This window comes from Xiphophorus maculatus, chromosome 8 (genome assembly GCF_002775205.1).
Source record: "Xiphophorus maculatus strain JP 163 A chromosome 8, X_maculatus-5.0-male, whole genome shotgun sequence".
Classification (NCBI taxonomy): domain Eukaryota; kingdom Metazoa; phylum Chordata; class Actinopteri; order Cyprinodontiformes; family Poeciliidae; genus Xiphophorus; species Xiphophorus maculatus.
Window position 1 is genome coordinate 20,428,050 of NC_036450.1, and position 24,935 is coordinate 20,452,984.

Consider the following 24,935-nt stretch of genomic DNA (forward strand, 5'->3'; position numbering starts at 1 on the left):
GTTGATGTTTTACTTTGGCCCAGGCAACGTCCAGACCTAAATAATATCGAGAAAACTTTATGACTTGCAGAGAAAGGGCAAAAACATTCCTCGCCAGACGTTCAAGCAGGTTGATGCTGTGATGCCAAATGGCTCACAGCGTTAACTGTGTTCCTTCAAATTATTTTCTAAGGGTGGTCAAATAAAAACTCACGCCTTACTTTTTTTTTGGTTAGATTTATATTTGGTTGTCAAATAAAATACAACAAAATTCATAGTTGTTCCAAGACAAAGTGCGGAAAACCTCACAGGGTACACTTTTGCAATGCACTCTATATTTAGGTCTGAGCAGCTAAGAGCTGCTAAGGCCTGTTGTACTCGCACTGTTTCTTCTTTTTATTGTGCTTCCATCAAATGAATTTGCCTTTTGGGGGCTTTATCATATTCAAAGACTCACCAAAGTTGGCGGACGTGTCAAGTCTGCGTGAAAATTACGTATTTTAAAGTCGTCGCAAAAATCACAACAGAAGCGGCTCACCAGCGCCACCTGGGAATACCGTCGCCATTGACCTTACTTCATCGTAGAGACATTAAATTTGGCACAGTAGTAGAGCTCCCCAAGATACACAGAAAATTCAATTAAAGTCATAGTGCAAGTCAAACTGGAAGTCGGCCATTTTGGATTGAAGTTCCTATTTTTACCCCATTTTGGCCTTTTACAGTGTTTGCTTTTGATCGAACTCCTACGGATTTCTATTGATCGGCTTCAAACTTGGTCAGTTTGTTCATAAGGCATGGCCAATTAAAAGTTATCAAAACGGTCAGTTTTCATGCATGCTGAAACATGAAACTGCTGTAACTCCTACATAAAAACTCACAGAGGCACCAAACTTTCCGTGATTGATCATCATCGGGTGCCAATGGTCAACGGATGACATCACTTAAGTCACACCCCCTGAGAACAGGACGTGCCATGTTTTACTGGAAATGGTCTCTATCAAACCCCTCTGCCCTAATCAACATGAAACTGTGTCCAGAGACAGAAAACATGTTGGTGTGACTGGGTTTCCAACACCGACAGATTTCGATGGAGCAGGTGGGCGTGGCGGCGTGACGAAGTGACCTGTAGTATGTTGCCATATGTTTGGCTCTAAATTCCAGTTTCGAGTCGAGCTGCACCAAGAGCCGTGTGGGCGTGGCCGAATGGCAAATTTCAACCCCTCGCCGTTTGCATGTGATCGTCTCTAAATCACACATGCATCATCCGATTTCCACCAAACTTGTTACGATTGACTCGTGAATCTCTACAGAGCCCAACAGCATTCCATTGTAATTTCACTCCACTGCGCCCCCTAAGTTAATCCATCAGCTATATCTCCTCACTACATCAGCCGACCTGCACCAGATTTTGGGTGTGTTGTCAGGGAGCGCTGCTGAACGCAACGACGTGTATCGCCTGGCGGACGGGTGCGGGAAATGCGGCGGCGAGTTCGAGGCCGCATGCAGCTTCAATCTTATATTGCTTTTATACCGGCAGCCTCTATCGTTGGCACCACGGTGCTATTTACGTCTCCGTCCTCAAGGAGGCTGATGGATGAATCGGAAGCGGCTCATTTTTATGTGTTTTAAAGACCTTCGATATGTTTCACAGCACAACCATCTGCCCGTGTTTCCTCGACCTTCTGTTGTGGAGGCTGGCGGTCCCAGCTGAGCTCCGGCGTCTGCATTCATCACAGCGCGTTTGTTGTTGTTGTCGTTCAGTGGTCCAACAAATGTGTGACAGGCATCAGGCAGAGTTATGTTCTACCTTTCATCCCTTAGAAAACGGGCCCAGCTTAGACCATCGTTTTAGTTTCTTCTTATTATTATTATTTTTAAAAACCCAAAAATCAAAAACAAAACAACATATTTTAGGATCCAGGAGGAAAAAAAAGTACAAGCATCTACACCTCAATGTTTCATACTTTTAATCATTGAAACATTTAAGAGTAGTGCTTATGTTATTACGTCTGGCAGCCTCGATGTGTCTTGGATGCAGGAAACCTGTTTAGTTTTGGCTAAAGAAGCCAGTTCGCCTCACAGGGAGTAATTACCAACATGAGATCTTCACTTTAAAATACATGGTTAAAGAAACACAGCAATAAAACATTACACGGCTTCTCTGCCACGACACAGGATCATAATCCATCTCTCTTTTTTGAGAATTTCATGTCAATTTAAAGTTTTCAAAAGTCCCCCCCCCCCCTTTTTTTCACTTTCACATGTCTTGATTTTTCCTACCAAGTGTGGGGAATAACAATCAGGCAGTATGTAGGTCATGCTAGCTGTGAAAAGTAGGCACCGCTCAAACCCACTCATTCATGTCTCCATCATACCCTTCGCTCTGCCTTTGGATCCCCACTCTGAGCATATGTTCTCTCTAGATGCCTATAATCAATCTGGGTCTCCTTGAGCATTTAATGAACACGTGATCTATCGCACAGGCCGTCCAATCCGTTTAGCCTCCACGGTTTAAAACGTCACAGGGAACCGCACCGCCGAGGCTGTACAGCAGAGATGCACACAGAGGAGAGTTTAAAATAGCTAAATAAAACTTTAATAGGTCTAGTTGCAAATGTACATAAATTGCACAGCCACGTTTTGTCAACACGAGTTCTTCTGTACATTATTGTTTTGTCACCGTCATCAAAGGAAGCAGAATCCAGCAAATACTTTATACTTTCAACAGAATTACAAAAGTATTGTTTTTTTCTACAATAGAATAGAAAACATACATCTTTTACTTATAGCTTTATATTTAACTTAATCCTTTGTTTGATTGGTCGAACTATGTCAAAAATGAGCTTTTGTTTTATCCGATTCATGAAATGGAAAACCAAAAGTTGATCACTGGCGCCTGTTTGATGTTAGTGAAAGTACTGATTGGAAAATATAACTATTAGTGGATGCATTTTAATCTTTGAGATCTTAAAGCAAGACTATGACTGGAGTTATGATAATCTGCTTCTGGGCATAATAAATTTGGCTTATTTAGCATTTAGATTGTAAATAAAACAGTAGAGCTACCATTATAGTTTTATAATGGTAGCTACAAGACACTCAACTGGCTGCATGCCAATAATAAAAAGTTAACCAAGCACAAATACTAAAATGTTTATGGAACAAAGCAAAAGTCAAATATGGCAGAATTTGTGAAAAGCAGCTTTACTGAAATAAAATCTGAAAAACATATGAAGCACAAAGGAACATATCACTTAGATAATATGTATCTAAATAAGAGTTAGCATTGGGCTACAATGTTGACTGAAACTCTTGAGCTTATTTGGAGTATAGGTTAGTACATTTGCCAACTTTCACAAATAGTTAAAAACTGAACCGCAAATTAGCATTATGCTAAAATGCTAAAAGTAAGTCAAATCTCAGGTTTGTTTGGAAAATGATTGGCAAACCTGGAAACTTTGACAAATTGGAGCACCTACTATTTCAACATTTAGTTAAGCAGTAGCTTAGCTAAAATAGCATCAAATTGCTAACATTAACAGTCAACCATCTTTGCAAATTCGCCCAGTTTCGCAAATCGCTAAATATCTGATGGTTTAGCAATTAGTCAAACAGTGGCTATAAACTGTGTGATAAATATATTTCAGGGTTATCATTTCAATAAGTTACAATGATTCCAAGTTTTAATTTGCAAAAGAAAAAAAAAAGACTAAACCTATTTAGTGCTTTTCTGGCTTTACTGTGTCATAGAGTTGGAATTGACCTAATTCAGTAACTCTGTTTTGCTAGAATTAGCCAACTATAAAATGCTTTACTGCTCAACTAGATGCTAAAAAAAACCCTTATTTTTTAAAATGAGACAGTTAAGAAACACATCTAGTACACATTCATATGACCTAAATGTGCACAAGTGCACTACTTGTAAAAAACAAAAATATTAAGTTAGACATTTAGCTGCACAAAGGTGTAATGAAATTGCTAGGACACAAAAGTTAGTTGTAAACTTAGACTGCATGTAAATAAAGCTTTGTTGAGCCAATTTAGTCAGTACATGTAGCTATCATGTACTATCATTTAAAAATAAAGAATTTCACAAATGGATCATAGTCTTGCTTTAATCTGTGCAGACAAATGGCTTCACATAGCCGTGTAGTATGCAGGTGTGAAATGTCTGGTATTTAACTAAGGATAACTCCCTTTAGTTGCTTAGGAACCTTGAAATGCCTGAAACGGGGTTCTGCGTTAAAAAGAAAAAAGAAAAAGTGAAATAGAAACCAACCACTAAATGTAAAAGTGCATTGAGTGAGACTGATGAGATTTACAGGATTGTGCTTGCGCAGCTCATCGGACTCGAGTTGGCTTGAAACCAGCAAGGCATACATCTCAAAGAGTCAAACCCCTACGTGATCAATTCTTTTTTTTTTTTTCTGTTTTTGGCTAGAGAGATAGTACACGGTAAAATACAAACACAAAAGCTTTTCAACAGAGAGAACACTGACAGATTAATTGATTTGTATAGCTCTGCCCGATGAGGACAGATGACTGACTGGGCTATCTTCTATATTTACAATATCGATAATGATACAGCAGAGTCCGAGCACGAAAAAAAACAACAACAACAACAAAAAAAAAACATTTACAAAATGTTCTGTTAACATCCGGTAAAAATAGTGTGGGCATTTTATTTACACAATCCCATGATCTCCCATCTCACGATGCAGTCAATAATTATATTGTATTGTATTATATATATATATATATATATATATATTTATATATATGTATAAGAGCAGCCATCCTCACTGACCAACCGGCGACCAAATGAAACTGATGGGTGTAGATGCTACGACTGGCTGTCGATGTATTGAGACTTTTGCATGTGAAGCGAGTACAAAAATACCTAAAAAGCAGATGAGAGTGAGCCGACAGCGAGTTACAACAACGAGACTTTACAACGGTGTCTATACATTCAGAGGCAAAAAACAACAACACGAAAAAAGATGAGGTCAGGCAGGAGCAAGAAAAAAAGGGCAGGCGAGAGAGAACGCTAATGCCAAGGAGGATCGATGGAGTCACAGTTTGGATGCAGCATACTTCATTTCAGCGGACAAACAAAGCGGTTAGGGAGAAAATTGACTGAATGGAGGTCAATGACAAACAACGGCTCTGCCAGTCCAGTGTATAGTATGAGCGAGTGCATCGAGACGCGTCGCTCTATAGCTCCTGCGCAACTAGAGAGAATCGACCAACATCCCCATAACAATTAATGATGTGTTGCCGACGGAGCAGTGATGAGCACCAGGGAAAAAAAAAACAAAACAAAACAACAAAAGAAAACAACTACTGCGCATTGATTGAGCTGGTTCTAGACATGAGCCAGCGTTTGGGATCAAATACCAAAACAATGAAAAAAAATTCAACTATTCTACCTTTACTTTTGACAAGGCAAGAAAAAATTCCCAGTGTATTTTTTTTCCCCCTCAACGTTTATCATACTGTGAGATTTGGATACCAGGTTTGGAAAAACTAAAATAAAATTAAGGTTTCAAAACAGCAAAAATTCCTCCAAGGATTTTAAGTTCTGGTAATGAAACACCAGAATGGAGCCAGAATAGAGGAATTTTCTTAGTGTTTCGCAAATCGCAAAATATCTGGTGGTTTAAACTAATCATTAAAAACCACATTGTTTGGACATATATTCAACTCTGACAATATGTTGTCACAATATGTTCACACCATAAGCCATTAGTTTATCGTATGAAAACTAATGAAGCTCCATCCATTGTCAAAACTAGTTGCCAAGTCACAAGCAGCATATTTGTTCTGTCAAATGAATGGGTGTATATAAAAAAAAAATACTTTATGATAATAATCAGTACGGTATATTTTAGCAGTAGTATAATAGGAATCTTTGAAGATTTTGGGCTTTAAACACAATCAGATTGCATTATGGACTTTTGTTTTAGTACCATGAGACTGTGAAATCTCCATATTATAACTCGGTGTTATCGTTCTAACACCCTACAAACAACAAAAACAATAATAAAGGGGTTTCTAACACTTGCATGAATTACATAAAGAACAACAAAGGCTCTTTGAGGTGCTGATCACTGCTCAGGGTGGTCTTCCTTTCCAGGGCTCCAAAAGCAAGCTACACACTACAGTCTCTCACCATCAGAGAAGGAAAGATGACACTAAATCTCTTTAAATAAAGGGCTGCTTTTATATTTGACATTATCAAATATAGGTATATGTGTGTATACTCTAGAAGGAAAACAAAATGCATACATCTATGTTAAATTTCATTAATATAGCATCACATAGAATTCATTTACTTTAGTATTTATAATACATCTCATCTCGTTTTACGTCGTATTCTCTACAAATCCACAGTATAAGTTGTGCCTTTATGGGGTTGCTTTTGGATTTTTTTGCAGAATCGGGAGGAGCTGCGGGGTTAAAGTCGAGGTGTGTTCCCTAGTTAAGGCGTTTCGTGTACCAATAGCTTTTCACAAAGTGCACTGCTTTGGGGGGGAGGGGGGGAGGGGGAAGGGGGTAAACGGGACGCTCAGGAACACACCTCTGAGTTAAAAAGGACGTGGAGAAGATTGTTTTAGACTTAAAAATATCTATTTATAGCTCTCATTTGGTTCTTTAAAAACATAAACTTTGAGATAAAGCGTTGGAAAGTAAACCTCTGGAGACAACCTTATGTGAAAATCCTCAACGTGCGATTTTAAATGGGCCCACTTCGCTGTCGGGAGAGGGAAAGGAGGAGCGGATCGTCGATGCGTGCCGTTTTTATAGTGGTTTGTCCCAGGCGTGGGCGGGCGCTCGGGTATTCGCAGCGACTCAACTCGTCCGCGGCTCAGAGTTTTTATGTACAGGCTCTGCCCTGCCTCCTCTCTCTTTCCACCAGCCTCCCGGTGAAGGCCATCTGGTGATCCGCTCCGAGCTGCACTCCTTCTGGGTGGGCCCTCGCGTAAAACGTCCTCGTGCCAAACATTTGTCTCCAAACTGAGAAAAAGTGGAAATGTCTTCCGGAAGTACGCCGACTGCTTTTCTAAAACGCACCCACGCACACGCACACACACACACACACACCCCCACAAGTCTCAGTCCATCTATAAACAGGCACTCGTCGACCCCGGCGGGGTGAGTGGGGGAGGAATACGATGTACAACGCCCGGGAGCCTCAGACGCGCGCCGAGCCGCCTCAGCAGTTGCTGCTGTTCCGAAACTCTCCGTTCTCGGTGATCTGCAGCTTGGTGGGGTTGGTGGGGGAGATGCCGTTGCGGGTCTGCATGCTGTAACGCTCCTTCAGCTGGCTGAGCGCGCTCATGAGACGAGCGTTGGCGGCATCCAGCGACGCTATGCGCTTCTCCTGCACAAGAAACATAACGTGAAGGAAACCTTTTCAGAAAAGTCAGCAAACTTCAGCTGAAATCTGAGTTTGCTAAACTTGTTCCAATAGATTCCCGAGAGGATTTGATCTGTTTGTGATGATTAACTGGCGATTAAAAAGCTCTAAATACTACTTTTTACATTAACAGGAAGTATATTTTAAATTGAAAAGTGACAAGTCTGTTGTCTTTTAAAGTACACTTTTAAGACTAATGAGCTTAGGAGAACAGCCTCCATGCAATATTAAAGTTTCCAAAGTGTTCTAGAAGTTCAGACTGCGACTTCCAGTTAAACACACAAAGCTCATTGTCCTCTAGACAATAAAACCCTATAAGATGGGAGTTTCTCGTGCGGTTGTCATCTTTTGATTACGCATTAAGTATGGAGTGAGCACTCTTACTCTACTTGAAGATCTGCGAAAGTAAACAATGTAACCCACCAAAAACATAGCCAAGATGACAGCCTAAGCAAAGCTAACAATAAAAAAGTTGTTGAGAATATGATGCGTCATAACCATAAATGTAAGCATTTTACTCAAACTCTTTATATTTTATTTTCCCCTGCCTGTTGACGGAGAGCACAGACTGCCTTACTGAGCTGCGGCTGTTTGCAGACACACACTCTCATTACTGTGGGCGTGAAGGAGATTAATGACCTTTGTTTGTCTGTGCGCGAATTTGCATTAATGCCACGCTGCGGGGGTGGATGTTTTCCGGTTTGACTTGAGAGACGTATATATCTGAAATGTATTTTCGTGCCGTAAAAGGGGGTCACAAAAGTAAATGTTGTTTCTCAGGGGGGAAAAAATTAAATAAAAGAGAGAAAGAAAGACAGAACAGGTATATTCTGTTCAACAATTGGAGCTTTCCTCAGCCAGATTAGAGGCCAAAATGAATTAAACATCTTCTGAGATCAGTCTACAATGAATGTTTCCTGTTAGTCAGAATATTTCGACAGACCTGCGCATCAATGATCTTCTGTTTAGAGTCCACGACTGCTTGCATGTCAGAGTGGTCCTTCTTCAGCTCCTCTTCCACCGACATTAACCTGGGTGTCACAACAACAAATGGGGACACAACTGTTAATAGATAAGAGAGCAAACGCACAGCAGCACACACTCCGGACTCTTCCTCCCATACCGACTGATGATGCTCTTCATCTGGAGGTCCTTGTCGTCCTGCTGCCTGCGCAGACGCTCCTCCGACTCCTCCAGCCTGGCCTGGTACTCCAGCAGGACCTTCTGGGCCTGCTCGTCCTGCCCCTTCAGACGGGCTTCGTACTCCTCCAGCTTCTGCACGGAGGCGCGCAGTTTCTCCTGCAGCACTGCAATCTCCTGCTGGTACTGCGAGCAAAAGCACCGGAGAGAGACAGAGAGATGCTAGTCGTCATCGAGCCGTACCCGCTTTAATCGCACGAGAACACACACACACACACACACACACAGAAAAAAAAGGTGCAAATACGCCGGTGATTCCGAAAATGTATCCAAGGGCCTGTCGAGCAGTGTGGCTTTTCAATAGGAGAGACAGAAAAGTTGAGAGGCTTTTGCTAAACAGCAAGAGGAGGAAGAGATGAGTTGCAAACGAAACCCCAAAAATGTCCATGTGCCCATCATAGAACCTCATGGGAGGGTTTCAGAAAGTTCTCTTCATGCCAGAGGGAGAAAGTAAAGCGTAGAAATTGATTTTGGTGAGAAAAAGAAAACAAAAAAACTATGTGGTGAGTGAGGGGAACCAGGAAGATTGTAAAGTTCTCAGCTGCGTTACAAAAGAACTCGGAATTTTATGTATTTATTTATTTTTCCACATTTTATGACATGACAAAGCAGCTTGGATGTAACGTCTATCTGTCGCTGCGTTTCCATCGACTATGTAGCTGCGCTACGTAGTCTTAAAATCAAAATCAAAACTCACGCCTTTCGATAGAACGTTTTTCCGCTAGGATGAGGTCGTTTTTCAGCTTTGTCGAAATTTGCCTGTCTCGCAACCGAAACGCTTTTTTCGCGATGACCGACCAGATGTTACTGCCGGCGGGAAAGATGACGACCACAACAGGAAGTGGTAGGAGGAAGATGGCGCTGCATGTTTTTTTTTTTTTATTGGACGTGTGATTTTAACTCCATCTCCGATTTAACAGAAACGCGACTTTAGCGGAACAAAGTGTCGCACACGTTTCCGATAGAAACGCAGGTGATTTCGCATTTCTACACTTCTAGTCTGCGCTCGCTCGTCCTTTCCAAATAAAGGATTTAAAACTTGCCTGTAAGGGAATTCAAATCTTCTGGTTGTTTTGTTTTTTTTTCTCTCTCTATAACCTCAATATACTTTCAACTTTTATCAACTTCATCCCTGAGCCGCGTGCCGTGTTCCTTGAATTTCAAAACACACAGCTCTGTGTGCATTTCCTCACCTCACACCTGGCATGTGTCAGAATAAGAAGAGGCGTCTGCAGCTCCTGTCTTGCAGTTCGTTGCCACAGAGCAGGTGAAAGTGCACCTCATCAGCTTAGTTCCTTTTTGATACAACCTGGGTTTTTTTTTGCCTATCTGGATTGATTGTTTTTGTTTTTATTGTTTTTTAAACCAAACGAAATGCTGCAACCTTCAGCAATAACTGATAGGGAGTTTAGTTTCCCCAGCACCCTGAATTATCTGATTCCCTCGCACGAAGAGAGAATGCTATTGGGATCCCTTATCTTTCTCCGTCACCTTCCACGCATGCCAAATCGCCGAGACGTTCTCCTGTTCAAGCAATCTCTACAAGGGGGAACGGTGACCTCAAACAGATATGTCTTGTGGTCTGCTGTCCTCGCCTTCCTCCGTCTCTTATCCCTCCGATCCTGTGTCCGATTCCCTCGAGAGCGAGCGACATCTGTTGTGACCGGGCTTTCGTTCTGCTTCTCCGTCTCCCTCAAAACGAGCCGCATCTCCGACCTGCTCGGCTATACTCGAGTCGTCTTGGCTGCATTTGCTTACGTGCAAAATTAGAGGATATGGCTCGTACGGTGACCTGCGTACAAAGCGCCGCAGAATGGAGAGTGAAACGAACACACGTCGGGTGAATATTGATAAGAGGAAGAACAAAAGACAGATGGGGAAACAAAGGAGCTTTGAACAGATGTCCCCTCAGCCCGCCTGCTGTCCTGATGCTCCAGCTGACAACATTCCAGATAAAGTTATTTTTCCGTTCGGGCCAACGGCGGACACCTTTCAAAAGGAGGAGTTGTGCAAAAATGGTCGCCCTCAACTTCGAATTTAGAAATGAGGCCAAATGGAACTGAACACACATTACTTTAGTGAGGAGCTGTGCTGTAAAATAAGAAAAAAAAACTTTCTTTGGAAAGGATTATGCTTCCTCAGAACCGGACTGTAGCCATATTACATATGCCTTCAAATCTCTGTTGTGTCTAAAGTGAGGTCCAGATACGCTCAAGAACTCAGACACAACTTTTTAGTTTGTTGTGTCAGAGCTTTTCTACCAAAAGAATTAAATCAAGCCTAGTAGTTTTGTCAGAAGGACGTTGGAAATCTTCTATTTTGTCTTTCACTTCAGTTGGAGATCCAGTGTAACCCAGTTTTTATGACCCTGGAACTTTTTTCTTACATTTTATCACCATACATTTCAATTTTCACTACAAGCATTTCATGCGGTAGAACAATACACTAGCCTTTTCATGCGTAGCGGTCACTGCAGTGGACAGCTGTCTAAAGGCCATTTTCTTGTGGATATGTACAGTATGTTGTAAATGCACACAGACCACTGAAGTGGACACTAGTGCGTCATGCAGTACACTATCAACTACTGGAAAGTCCAAGAACATTTTTGTTAAATCCAATATGGCAGACAGACAGAAAAGCAGGCCGACCAACTCAGGAAAATCCAGTCCCTACTTCTACGGTGGAGAAGTCTTGCAGGTAAAAAAAAATAAAAATAGTGTGACATCAACTAAACCCTTAAGACTAATACTACTGATATATTAATAAAAATTACAACTGATCATGTAGAAAAAAATCCTAGAATTTATTTATTAAAAAAAATAAAAATATTCCCCCCAAAATCTTTTTGTGTCTTAAGAAAATCAAAAATCACTTCAGAAAAAAAAAAGAAAAGATTATAATTCATGCACGAAAGTGCTAGACTTCCCAAAGATTTTTGATTACATTAAGGCATGGACTTTGACTAGGCTATTCTGCTTAGTCCAATGTAGTAACCAAATCAGGCCATTGTAGCTCAGGTTGTGTGTGCGGTAGCATCACCCTGCTGTTTTGCAGCACTCACTGTGCGGTCTAACAACTTAAACATGTCACCCTCTGCGAACTTGATATGACGGCAAGTCGTGTCACACCGAGCGATAGAAGATGGCAGACTGCGCGGCTTGTTACTGCGGCAAAGTCTTGTCAGAGGGATCCGACAGACACGTCAGTCAGTCGGGGAACGGACAGCGAGTTACGGGCGTTGATGCACTTATTATTAGAGCAAGACGGTGAGAAGAGGAAGGGGAGAGGAAGCAGCAGGAGATGTGTTCATGACTGGGACGAGGAGGACAGAAATCGGATGTTTCGGTCACAGAAACATTTTGACACCGCCTGATATTTGTTGCGGGCGGTCTTTGGTTGGGTCGGTGCAAAATCGGCTGTCGGTGCGTCTGTCACACTGGACGACCGCAGGCCGCCGCTTCCGGCTCACGACCACAGGTTTCCTGTCACGATTAAAGATGACCGATAATGATCCTGTATGACCTCGGGGGTTTTCTCATTGGATTCCCCTTGTCCCTCCAACCCTGACCCACAATGATGCTACCACTATTATTTCTCAAGAAGATGTGCTGTGTTAGCTTTGTTGCTACAAATGATGTTTTGAATGTAGATCATGAAGTTGTACTTAGTTATGGTTTTCTTCTTACACATTTTCAAAAAAGAACAGATTAATGTAATTCACAACGAATGGATTTTGTGTCGTGATATTATTCCTGTGGATCTCTGCGACTCTTGGCTGTGTCTCTGATGAAATGGACGTCTTGGTGGGATTGCAGTTGTGCCAAATTTATGCCAATGTTCGGATTATAGTTGGAACAGTGTCAGTATATTTTTTTGTAAACCTAAAACAGCTTTAAACTGCTAAGGTACATAATGGTTTGTAGTTGTAATGTGACTAATGTCAAAAAGTTTAAGATGTGCAAATATATATATATTTTTGCAAGGTACAGTAGATCCAGAAGTAGGCAATACTCAGTTTGTGTGATTACAAGTCTTTGGGCTTGATTGTGCGTTATAACAACATACATGTATTTCCTCCCGGTCGTCTTTAATGTAAGTAAACACTATAATTTCCGAGGTAAATCGGAGGTAAAAAACTGAAACTGTGACAAATAAGGTTGGATGAAGCCTAATTTTATCTTGTACCCCACACAATGAGGAGGATGGTAAAAGTAAGAGTGGTAAAAAAAAAGTGTAAATCTCATTGTTAGATTTCTTCAGAGGAAAATTATGCAACTACTTTAAAATAGGTTTGCATTTTAAGCATTTTGCACATCTTCAACAGGGGTGTCAAAAAACAAAGAGGGTGCTGAACATGCTCACAATGGACTATTCTTAATTTTTCCTTATTCAGTATTCTCCATCTACCGGTCCGGAGTTTCAACGTGTTCTTTGGTCGAGCAGAGTGAGTCAGGAGGTGAAAACGAGAAAAAAAGATTTGTCGGACGTTTGAGTCGCCGGGGTTAAAAAAGAAACTCAATTTTTTGCAAATTCACAACATGAGACATCTCACTGAACTTGTTGAGTGGTAACGCTCAGAGTCCATCCCACCTCCTTATATTTACTTCTCAATGACTAAGATGTACTTATTAAACTCCCTTGCTCAGTGGTTTCATGAATAATTTTTTTGTATTTCTCAGATGGCCTTATTTAATTTAGTTATCTTTAAGAGAGAGAGAGAGAGAAAACCCTCTTCATTTTAATATTTGATATGTTGTTTCTGTGATTAAGTAATATTATGCATGACCCTACATTTTGTTTTTGAGATGGAATATGCAAATGCTGCTGGAAAAAGAAAATATTCATATAAACTGAAAATATATAAATATTTTTTTCTTTTACTCGTGTGAATTAAGAAATGCAAGATTTGTGACTCATGAATATTTCCATATTGCATAAAGCATGCCCTATATTTTTACCGGTCCTACGACAGTGTGCATTGTAAATGAATTTAACACTGCATAAGATGGTTAGGGGCGGCTCGCCTCTGTGGAGGCCGTACTGTCTTCCAGTCCGTTCTGCTGTTCCAGGGTGGCTGTGGTTTCTTTGTTAAGACTTGAGTTATTGCCTTCTTTGGTAGTTCTCCCTCCCAGGGCTGCTGGCTTCTATAAAGTATGAGCTATGCTAGGATGACAGGTTTCTTCTTATTATAGATAGGAGGGTGTGGGGGAAAAAAATGAAGAGAGGGAGCATGTGGGAACTAAACAAAGCATAAGAAGCAGAGCAGCGATGAACAGCTGTAGACACTGGGAAGCAGAGGAAGCGGCACGAAAACGACTTTTTGTCTCGATCACACACATGCAAGCGCAGGCTACAAGCAGTCTGTGTGGATATTCGGAGTGTTAATCCTCACACGCACGTATGCGGTGCTAAGTTTGGTTTGAAATCTTATTTTTGTGATGTGAGGAGGGGAAGGGGGGGGTGGCTTATAAGAAAATATATTTTTTCTGTGTGTGGTATTATGGTATTATGAAGGCCTCTGGTTGTATTTATGTAACATCAGATATCCATTTCCTAAATATTCCTAATATATTCAAATTGATATTGAATAAAGCGTTCAATGTGACGAGGACTATTTATTTCAGTTATTTTTTTTCTTGCAGGTGGGAAAGTGCTTAACTCAGCTTACAGGAGAACAATTAAGGCGTTCTCCCTTACAAATGATACACATTGAATGTGTTTAAATTAGTTCCAGTTGGCTGAACGAGAAAGAAATCTTAATCTATTTAAATGGCCTTTCCACTAGCCTGCAGGTCAAACAATTGACCTATTAGCAAGAAAATAATCAACCGATTAATGAAGTTGTTGCAGTAGTAGTTCTGCTATTGAGTGCTGGTGCCTGGAGACTAAAAAGTGTTACTTTGTGTTTCTGTGTAATTAGCGAAATGAACAACATTTTTACAACATTTGGAGTCTGACACGCCGACAAAAATACATACTGTGTTCACACGGGACAGTTAGATTTGATAGAGGCTGTAATTATACCTAATTGCGATTTAGGAGTCTCTCACAAGTCTAAATCAAAATGAAGAGCAAAGTGGGAATGCTACAGCAGAACAACAGGAGGAAAAAAAAGATGTTTTCAGTAGCTGAATGCAGTGCCTTGTAAAAGTATCCATACCGCTTCCACATATTGACGTCTTGTCACGTCATTGCAAATTTGTATGTTTTTATTAGGATTTTATGTAGCAACACAAAGTTGTGCATGTTTGTGAAGTGACAGAAAAAGGATACAAAGATTAATGCGTTGTATATTTGTATTCAGCCGTCTTTTTTTGGAGCATTTACCAATTTGGCGACATTTTTGTCCGTTCTTCTTTGCAATATTCTCAGTAGGATTCAGAGCTGCGTCGTTTCAACAATGAATATGCTAATCTAAAACATTTTGACTGTAGCTCTGGCTTTCTGTTTATAATAGTTGAAGGTTAACTAGAGCATAAATATCATCTTTACAACATTTTTGCTTTTGTGTTTTTATTTATATTTTTTCTAGAATTGTCAACCATTTTTTGCACGTTTCCATTTGTACTTTGTTGATTTATCTATGGTGATAAGTCTTTGAGACTGGAAGGCCTGGTTGTCATCACCCTAATCATCCCCCGACTTCCTGTCAGATTAAAATTAGAACTCTGACTGGGCCTCTCCAAAATGATAATATTACTTACAATTGTTGGTAAAAGCAAAATATATCATTTTGAACCTTAAGCTACCAGAAGAATCAGTTCTCTGTAGCATAACACTGCCACCACCGTGTTCTGTAATAGAAATGGTGAGTTGCAGTTAACAGTGTTTTGCATGTAGGCAAAAAAACCTTGGTCTCATCTGACCAGAACACATTCTCTTCTGTTTTCTAGATGACTTCTGGCAAAATACAACAGCTCTTTGAATAACTTTCACACACACAGGTAAAAATTTTTTCCCCTTATTAGGCGACTTTTAAGACAAGTTGTTTTCACTGAACTTCATTTATGTTTACGTAAAAGGACGCTGAATACAAAACCAAAGTGGCACACTTGGAATGTTTTTCGTAAAGAAAAAAATAAAAATCTGAAAACCACTCCACCGTTTGTGTTCGTTCATCCCATGAATTCCTTGTTAAATATGTTAAGGTTTGTGGTTGTAACTTGAGAAAATGCGGGGGGAAAAAAACAAAAACTGCAAGGGGTAAGCAGACTTTTTCAAAGCACTGAATGTGCCACACGGTGAGGAAAAGAAGAGAGAGAGAGCTCAGTGGAGGGGGAGGGTGGAATCAAAGCTAAGGGTGTGGGGTTGCTAAAGGTCAAAGGTTGGATGACGGGGGGTTACCTTCTCCACCTGAGTCAGATCCTCTCTGTTTCTTAGTGACTCGGGCTCCATCCCCTCATGGTCTAAATACTGCACATTCATATTCAAAAGCCAGGCTGCTGTGCGGTCCAGCGCACTGGGGTTCACTGGGGAGGGGGCCTAATAAAACCAACACACACACACACACACACACACACACACACATACACGCCCACATGAGCTGAATGAAAAGTGTCAGGGAAAGGGGGCAGGAGGGAGGTTGCAAAAAAAACACAACAGGAACAACAGAAATAAGCTTGAAATGCACCAACTGATCTGGGCTGAAAAGCAGCAGGTGGAATGGATGCACACACTGGTCTGTAAGCTCCCACTGTGGCGCGCACGCACACTTTTTAAATCTGTACGAGAACACCTCGCGTCATGGCAGCACGGGAAGTGGATACTTGAGATAAAGAGAGGGAGCAAAAAATCTGTCAGAGAGTTGATTAGTTTAAAAGTGATCCGGCTTCATTGGATTTGATGGATTCCCTCTCTGCTCACCTTTGATTGGTTGATTCGTTGCTAAGCGTTTCATCCAGCTAGGTTCAGAGTTACAGGAAAGAAAGAGGAATTCTTTGCGCCAAGCTATGTGTGTTATGATGTTCGGAGCTACGTTTCCTCTGTTTACATCAGCAAAAACGTCTCAAGTCTCAATCTGTATTCATTTTATCATTGATATGGCATTACATAATTGCAAGTTAATGGATAGCTAAAGCCTCCAGTAGTAGAATATAGTAAAGTGAATCCAGGTACTTCTTGATCAGTGTGTTTCACCTCATATGTAGGGATAAATTATTGCAAATGTTGGTTTACTGTACATACTCTTATCAAACCTGGTGTCTTTTTTGTTGATCCATTAAAAAGGTGACCAATTGTCATTTTCAACAAAAGAGATTGAGAAGATTGTAGCCAAGATCCAGATATTTTGACATCAGATGATATGGTACAGTATTTAGTGTCCAGGGATTTTATTCTGGAAGCATCAAACAGACTTGATACTGAAACCAAACCCGAGCATATATAGCACTAGTCAGACATTTACATACACTCATCATAAGCAAGAGTTGCCTTCTTTTTTATTTATTTTTTCCTTTCTATGATTCTTTTTTTGTTGTTTTTTTTGGTCAGAGGTCACGTGAGTAAAGCAGGTTTATCATCAGCATGGATAGAGAGAGTGCCAGCCAGAAAAGAATCAACACCTTCAAGTGTTAACTTTCACAGTTACCAATATGCCACGTTTTCTTCCTAAGGACAGCTTAATGGTCACAAATGAAAAGTTGAAGCTACTTAGGCACAACGGCAAGGAAAATATTTGGAACCAAATTTGGTGAAGCTTCCAAATTTAGGAACACTGTGGCTATATTATCCTATGCTACACTAGACTGACTACACACCTGCTACTGAACTAGACAGAACTACACTACACTACACAATACTATGTCTGTTGATTATGCTCAAAGAGCTGATAACCCAACAGATATAACTGAATTTTGCCAAGAAGCGTTAAATACTCAGTCAAAACTGTGTTGAAGATTTGTTCACAGCTAAACAAGGTGTGCAGTAAAGATCCAGCTTATTAAGATCTACGTTTATATTTAAACATGTATGTATAATTTTGACCCAGTGTGAATTAGAGTACACAGTACACATTTATCTAATAAGATTCAGGCTGTGCCTCTGCAGCACCCTAATACCCAGTAAAGCAGTGCTGTGGGGAACGGGGCCGCCTGCATGGAAATAACTATTATTACACAGGATGTGACTGGAGTTCATTAGGGTGAAATGTGCTGTCTCTGCGATTACACCCACCAAGGCTTCCCTTCATAAATAGCTCTTCTTTAATATCCGTAATCTCCTGTATTTACCTCCAGAGACAGTTCAAGGTTGATTTATGAAATAACTTCTTCAGTTGTATTATTATTTTTTTAATATTATTATTAATATTATTTATATTGACGTCGTTAGAGTTGTGTTTTTTGACACTGACCTGTTTGTGCTGAGCTCTCTGTTTGGTCTCGGGACTGTCGCTTTTAGAGGAGGACGACTGCTGCCGCAAACGAGCGCCGCTGGCCGGCCAGTCGGGCGACGACGTCATCATGCCGCCGGAGGTGGGGCGGGGGTACGGGCCGCTGCTGAGCAGATTCGGCGGGGTGCGGCCTCGCGTGACGCTCTGGGGGGGAGGCTGGTCTATCCTCCGCTGGGGGCCGGCGCTGTTCTGTCTCGGGACGGTGGGCTGATGCTGGGTCTCCGTTAGCGACAGTTGCCGACGGTTGAACTCCCCAGAACGCCGGGTGTACTCATCGCCGCTGCTTCCCCCGCCTCCTCCGCCACCGCCGCTATGGTTCATAAAGGCTTGCTTCCCTCCTGCTGGCCCGTCCTCATTGTTGCTATGGGAACTAACTGAACTGTGGCACTCTGACCCCGAATCAGTCATTCCTCGAGGAGACACTGGCAAGCAGGCCGCCATCTGGTAAACTGGGTTCTGGAAGGACAGGGGGGCAAGTAGCTGGGCGGGTCGGCCCGGAGTGCTGTCCGTGTTTGGGGTGATGGGGGCCTGACCTGGCCTCCTCATGGTAGGACCGCCTGGGATGTTGCCCTGAGAGACTCTGACGGGCCAGCCCCCGCCAGAAGCTTGGGTCTCACCCAGAACATCCGAAGGGCTTTGAGCTGTCCCAGCGTCCAGATTGCGGGGGTCCTGCAGGTCCACCATGGATAAACTTTTGTTGCCGTTGGACATGCCCAGCTCGGGCTCATTAGTCTCAGAGTAGCTTGAACTGCGAGCAGGCGAAGGCTGGATACCCGAGCTCCTCGTCACAAAGAAGATGTCCTTATTCTCCGGAGTGGGCGAGGGTAACCGGGTGAAGTCGACCAATCTGAAATAGACAGGGGAAAACAACCGCGTTTAAGAGTTTAGCTGGGTAATTGTAGAAATGCACCATTCCTGATGGCATAACAGACACTGGAGTGGCTCTGTTTCGTTAGTTCTGATTGGTTGGTTTTGCAGAATTTTGTTTGTATTTTGCTTTGATTGACGGGTTGCATGTTTAGACAATTACTCTCCTTGTTTGTGGATGCTGCGCAACTTTTCACTTTTGGACAGTTGTTATGATGCGAAACCATGACAAGAAAGTATTGTTTTTACAACCGGGAGCAGATGAATGGCGTCTTTACTGTAAAGCTCAAATTATACCTTGGGATTTGAACTACGAGTCCAAATCCCAAGATGTTAAAAAGGAGGCTTCATGGATGCAAAATAAGGAGCAAAAACAGAGACCTGTTCTTTGCTTCTGAACCTCTTCCATCAATCTCAATGGTGAAAGATCAAATCCCCGGCTGCAATGTTTTTCTGCCCGACTTTCTATCCTTGCGCCCTGACAAAGATTTAGTGAGGGGCAGCAAAAGCAAACAAAGTGCATTAGCAGTGCTTAAAAGAAATGTTGTTTCAATTAACCTCATTTCCTCAACATCTTTGTTTTCCTGTGTAGAAATAAGTAAAACTGAACTTTAGTACACGATGTCATTCAATAAATTTACTTCAACCACTTCGATTATATCCCACGTTACTAAGAGTAAAGATTTTTAATGAGCATTGTGCTGACTCGTGTGTATTCTGCTGCAATAAAGTTTTGGTCTTATTTGGAAAGAAATAAACAGAATTTTAAGGAAAACCATTTAAATTATAGCTGCTTGCCAACAAAACCGATTTACTCAAAGTAAAAAAAAAAGGATGCAGACGATCTGGATCGTGTCAAATATTTTTGTCTTTAACCAGCTAATGTGAGGCTTAGAGTCCAGGGAGAAAAGCCTGGACTCTAAGCCTCGTGTTATAGGCATTCAAGGAGCCACGTTCTTTGTGGGATTAAATAATTCCCCGCTGTGTGAATATTGAAACTCTGCATATTTGGTTTCTCTGAAAAGACTGAAAGAAAAGGAAAAATTGGGCAAAAAAACAAAAACAAAACAACATTACAGAGCCTCTTTTAAATGCGGAAAAAGAAACATACTGATGCCTTTTCTCAAACATTTTCTCATTCATCCCCTGTTTTCCTTTCCTGCCTCCCCTCCACTGACAGATGGAGTTCTGAAAGCCAAAAAGACGTCCTACTTTGACAGTTGTGACTCATCCTGCAAGAACCTATCAATCACGTCACGCTCAGCTTTTCTCCCTCGACTCGTCCTTCTCCCTTCCTCTCTTTTAACCTAGTTCTCTTTTTCATTCTTGCTGGATTTCTTCCTGCCGTCTCGTCTCCCCTCCTCCTTTTCATGTCACAGGTTAGCGGATGGGAAGCAATTAACGCGGAATCTAGAAGCTCATTTGAATTTCGGGTCGCGGCTGCACTCGCGCACGCACGAGTGCACACCGTCGGTGTGCGCGCAAACATTTATTACGGTAAAGTAACGATGAGAGGCTGTGACATCAGGTCATAAATGGGGGCAGCAGTTAATTAGCTCCATTGATCCTGAAGCCTGATGAGCGTAATGATAGAAGCTGTCTGACTCACTTCCTGTTTCCCCTCAACATGTTGTCATCTGCTCTGTAATGACGGTGGCTGCAGATCGCAGAACGCCGCTATTAGTCCTCGCACTTTCATGTTAATCTTGTTAAGCATCTCCTTGTCATTGTGCTGCGAGGACACGAGCAGCATAAGCGGACGTGAGCGTGTATTCATCAAAGATTTAAAAAAAAGAAAGAAGCTTTGCAAAGGTGGTGTAAACAAGCAAAGGTGCTACTATCGCTGCTTGTCACAGCCAGAACTGGCAGACATTAACCTGAAACAGGCAGGGAGAGAAAACAACCCTAGCCAAGGATGCACAAACAACGACATGCAGACGCTTCAGGGTAGATCGGATTTCTGGGAATTGAAATTCTTTTTTTCTTTTGTAGATATTTGCATGTCTTGTAAAAATGTCACTTTTGCCACTTTCAAGCATCCGGAAGGTCTTGGAACTGCAGCATCTTGATGATGTTTTCAAGAAGCGCCGTTTTGCAAAAAAAATAAATGTTTATGCACATTGAGTGCTTTCAAATTTCACAAACTTAAAACTCTTTTCTAAATCCTCCAACTACTGAGTGAAAATGAAACAGATTTTTATGTTGTTTTTTTTTTTTAAAAAACAACAACATGCAAACAGGGTAACAGAAGCTTAAATCATGGAAGAAAGCTTGTGTGACTGTGTTTAGACTGCTTGAACTCTTAAGCTACGTGTCTGATTCTCTGCTTAGTTTTGATCTGAACTTTGACTAGACCATTCCAAAGCAGGAATATACTTTCATGTGTATGCTTTCGGATGTTGCGTCGTATTCTTTCAACTTTACAATCATCTGCTACTTTGTGTTCGTCTAACAAATAAAACCCCAACGGAATACATTCAAACTAGTCGTCGTATTTTGCCAAAAATTAATGCGAAACTACAAGACTTTGAAAAAAGGACTTTGACAAGACCCCAAATCAGGATGTGAAAATAACAGTCAACACGTCAGTGCAAAGCTTAAATGAGCTTGCGTGCCACATAGTCTTTATTCACGCGTTCAGTAACGTGTGAATAAAGACTCACAGATCAATCAGCTCATAATGAGCTCTCTCCGCCATGAGTGCTGGCAGATTGATCTGTCTCGGCTAGGTTTGGTTCAGTCATTGTCAAATTTCTAAAAATACCTCAACTGGAGTATATTAATGTCTTTCACAGAAAGATTTGGAAAAGAAACTGAGAACTGTGTCGTGTTTATTTATAGTGCAGAAAGTTCAAATGGAAAGCTCTGCAGTTAAAATCCGCAGAAATGCGTTTTCTGTCAGCAGATTTGCTGATATTTTAGCGTTTCGCTCTCATATGGGTCTTTAACTAATAACACATACACAAATAAATTCGGTTTGCGCCTACAACGTGACGCCGATGACTCTCACCCCGATAGCTCATTATCTATGACCATCTTTTGCAGTCCGGTGGAAATGCTGCAGCCGGCCTCGGCGGGAGGGGAACCCACGGGCTCCGACGGCGGCCCGGGGGTCATCTGGACACAGGACGGGTTAGAAAGAGCCGTGTTCACCTCTCGAAGGATTCTGGGCAGAGGACTCAGCTTTGAGGCCATGCACTGTGAAGACAGACACAATGAAAATCAGAGCCAGATGAAAGATTCTTCAGGATCCACGGGGGGATTAGGTATTAATTAGATTTTTGATTTGCATAGTTTTTAAACCACGTTATTTTCCTCCCCCTCGTCCCCCACGCCTTGGAACCGACCGTCGTATTCAGACAACATGATTAATAATGTAACAGGACGGGCAGCCTGGTGGACTGCAGGATCGTCCAGACGGTGATCTCTGAATTATTAAAAGACAGTGTTAGAAACAGCATAACCATCTGCAATACGCAGCTACCAGAACTAATGTGCATTACTTTGTAAATACTTTACACTGGCCCTCTTTTGTGCACCCCTTATGTAATGAAATCATTAAATATTGACTGATTTGGGATAAACATGCAGATAAAGCCTAAGCAGGATTCACAGCCAAGCCCAGAGAAAATCTTTGATCAGCTTGTCCGGTACTTTGCAGAAAATAAAAAATAAATAAAAAAGAGCTGCGTTATTTACACACAAATAAATCCGTTATTTAAAATGTATAGATCAACGCTTGTTTTGAGAAGATAAAGCATAGATTAAAAAGTATATAGATTTCTGGTCAGAAGTGTTTATGTAATAGTTTTGGTCTCCTATTGATTCTTTTGACGAGTGCTTTTTTTTTTTTTTTTCCATTGCAGCATGATTACACAACTAACAACTACACATACACTCTGGATGAATGTCCATTAGTAAACTGAGAGGATCTGCAGGCTTCCTGTCACCATCGACATAATTTGTTCGTGGTTATTTGATCACTTTTCTTAGCAGAATTAGTTGCGATGAGAGAAAACTTTACTGTCCAACATGAAATGTGAGGTGCACATTCGGTTAGATGCCTCCCATAAAAACAACACGTATCTCACAACATCTTAAACATTTATCATCATGACCTTAAAAATAAAGTCAAACTGTGATCTTCTTATTTATATTGTCAATTTTCAAAAGAGTTGAGGTCAGAGCGAAGGCATCAACTCGTCTGGTTTAATCCACTCATAAACATGTTTTGTTGTGTGTCGGGATCACTAGTTGTGCAAACATTTCTATTGTCCAGCTGTTGAGATGTTGAAGCTAAAGATTGGGCAAATCCTTCCTAAGGATTCTTCTTCCTCTCTTTAACACAACAATGTACAGCAAAGTCAACCAATATAATCCATGATCCGTAATGACACCATGATTCTGCCGCCACCATGCTTGACATTTCATCTGGAGGTGAAAGTTTGGGTCAGGTGGTTGAAATCAGGACATTGCTGGGCATTTTCAGTCAACTAATCCTAAATGAATCAAAACTAGTTTTGGACTGGAAAACAGGCTAACAGCAAGTTTTGGAACAGCCCTCTATTGAAGATTTGTAGTAACTGTATAAAAAACAAACTAAACAATTTAGATAAAGTACAAATTCTTTACCAAACAGAACAGTTGAATCTCAAAATGATAATTGAGGTATGAGGATTCTAACCATATAATCTCCCTGATTTAAGAAGGAGCGGCAAAAGCAAATGATGTGGGTTAGCAGTGCTTCCCAACAACTGATTAAAGAACAGAATCAAGATGCAACTTAATAAGGCATATTTAACCAGGTATAGCTAGGAATGGGTATCATGAATACTGACAAATGCACACTTGAATGCTCACATTTATCTGTGTGGTTACATATTTTGCCCACAAGTCGACGGTGGAGCCTTAATTCACAGTTAACTTCGTACCTGGTCCATCTGGGAGACCACCTCAGACAGAAGCGAGTGCAGGGTCGAGAGCTCCCGGCCGAGGTCGATGTAGCCTTCAAAGCCGGCCGTGTTTGAGATTGTCTCGGGGTTGGAGATTTCCAACAAGAAACGCTGCATGTTGGTCCACTCGTGCTCCAGGAACTGGTTCATGAAAGACATGTACTCCTCCTTGTTTCCAAATCTGAAGACAATGCATAGAAAGATCTTGAAGAAAGTTTCTAAAAAAGCCCTCGATTTGTGCTGCTTTCACGTGACGAAAGGTGTCGCCTTCGTTTAGAGAAAAAGCATCGACAAAAAAACTCACTTGGTGAAGTTGGCCAGGTTTTGCGTGACTTTGGCGATCAGAGTGAGCGTGCGCGCCGTGCGGTCGTCGGGATACTCCTGCATGAGGTGGAAAAGTGACGGCGACATGATGGCCGGGCAGAGGAAGCGCAGGAACAGCGAGGCGCTGATCAGCCGCTCGCTGATGTCCGGCCGACCCCGGCTACTGCACTCTTGCCGCCACGACGCAAAGACTTCTTTCAGTTCTCGTGGAAAAACACTGTGGCAAATCCAAAGCGAAACATAAAAATGGCACCTTTACGTGTGACTTGTAATTTGAGATATAATTAAGGCTCATTTAAAACACAAATGGGTTTGATTTTGTAATAAGACACTTAAAAATCAAAATGTATGGCGAAGCATGGCCGTTATTAGTGAAACAATGTGTGCAATCAAACACTCTTGGATTAATGTATGTAGAAGGCCGATGAAGGAACTGCAGCGCTCACCAGTATGAGTTGATGATTTTGCAGAAGGCCAGCTCACAGCACATCTTCAGGTTGCTCTGGTGCTCTGGCAGGTCACCAGAGGAACACTTGGATGGATCCACCTCACAGTTTTCATCCGACTCATACAGAGCCTTAATAAATTCACCTGAAGAAAAAAAATACAAATAAAAATAAAAAAGTTTTAGGCAACATATCAAGTTAACGTGTTTTCGAAAGACAGCAAAGTTGAGGACAAATAAGGTCAAACTTTTTAACGTTTCACGCTGGATTAAAACCGCTCAATAGTTTCAAACGTTTCTAAAGCAAGTTTGGCTATATTGCAACAAATCTGTAAAACCTAACTACAATGAAAGCAATCA

General features: G+C 41.4%; 1 protein-coding gene across 10 annotated transcripts in view; it reads right to left on the bottom strand.

Moving 5' to 3' along the window:
• Positions 1 to 2,552: 2,552 nt before the first annotated feature.
• Positions 2,553 to 24,935, bottom strand: part of dab2ip (DAB2 interacting protein) — a 180,752-nt gene continuing 158,369 nt past the window's right edge. For 8 of the 10 annotated variants that reach the window (XM_023337809.1, XM_023337808.1, XM_023337810.1 and 5 more), the window contains 9 exons: positions 24,577 to 24,721; positions 24,111 to 24,347; positions 23,786 to 23,987; positions 21,865 to 22,052; positions 17,949 to 18,834; positions 15,944 to 16,081; positions 8,523 to 8,725; positions 8,343 to 8,430; positions 7,196 to 7,363 (listed from right to left, as the gene is read on the bottom strand). In XM_023337809.1, coding sequence (XP_023193577.1) covers positions 7,196 to 7,363; positions 8,343 to 8,430; positions 8,523 to 8,725; positions 15,944 to 16,081; positions 17,949 to 18,834; positions 21,865 to 22,052; positions 23,786 to 23,987; positions 24,111 to 24,347; positions 24,577 to 24,721 — 2,255 coding nt within the window. Of the gene's footprint in view, positions 7,364 to 8,342; positions 8,431 to 8,522; positions 8,726 to 15,943; positions 16,082 to 17,948; positions 18,835 to 21,864; positions 22,053 to 23,785; positions 23,988 to 24,110; positions 24,348 to 24,576; positions 24,722 to 24,935 lie in introns of all 10 variants that reach the window. The other 2 variants (XM_023337804.1, XM_023337805.1) reach the window with 2 other exon arrangements.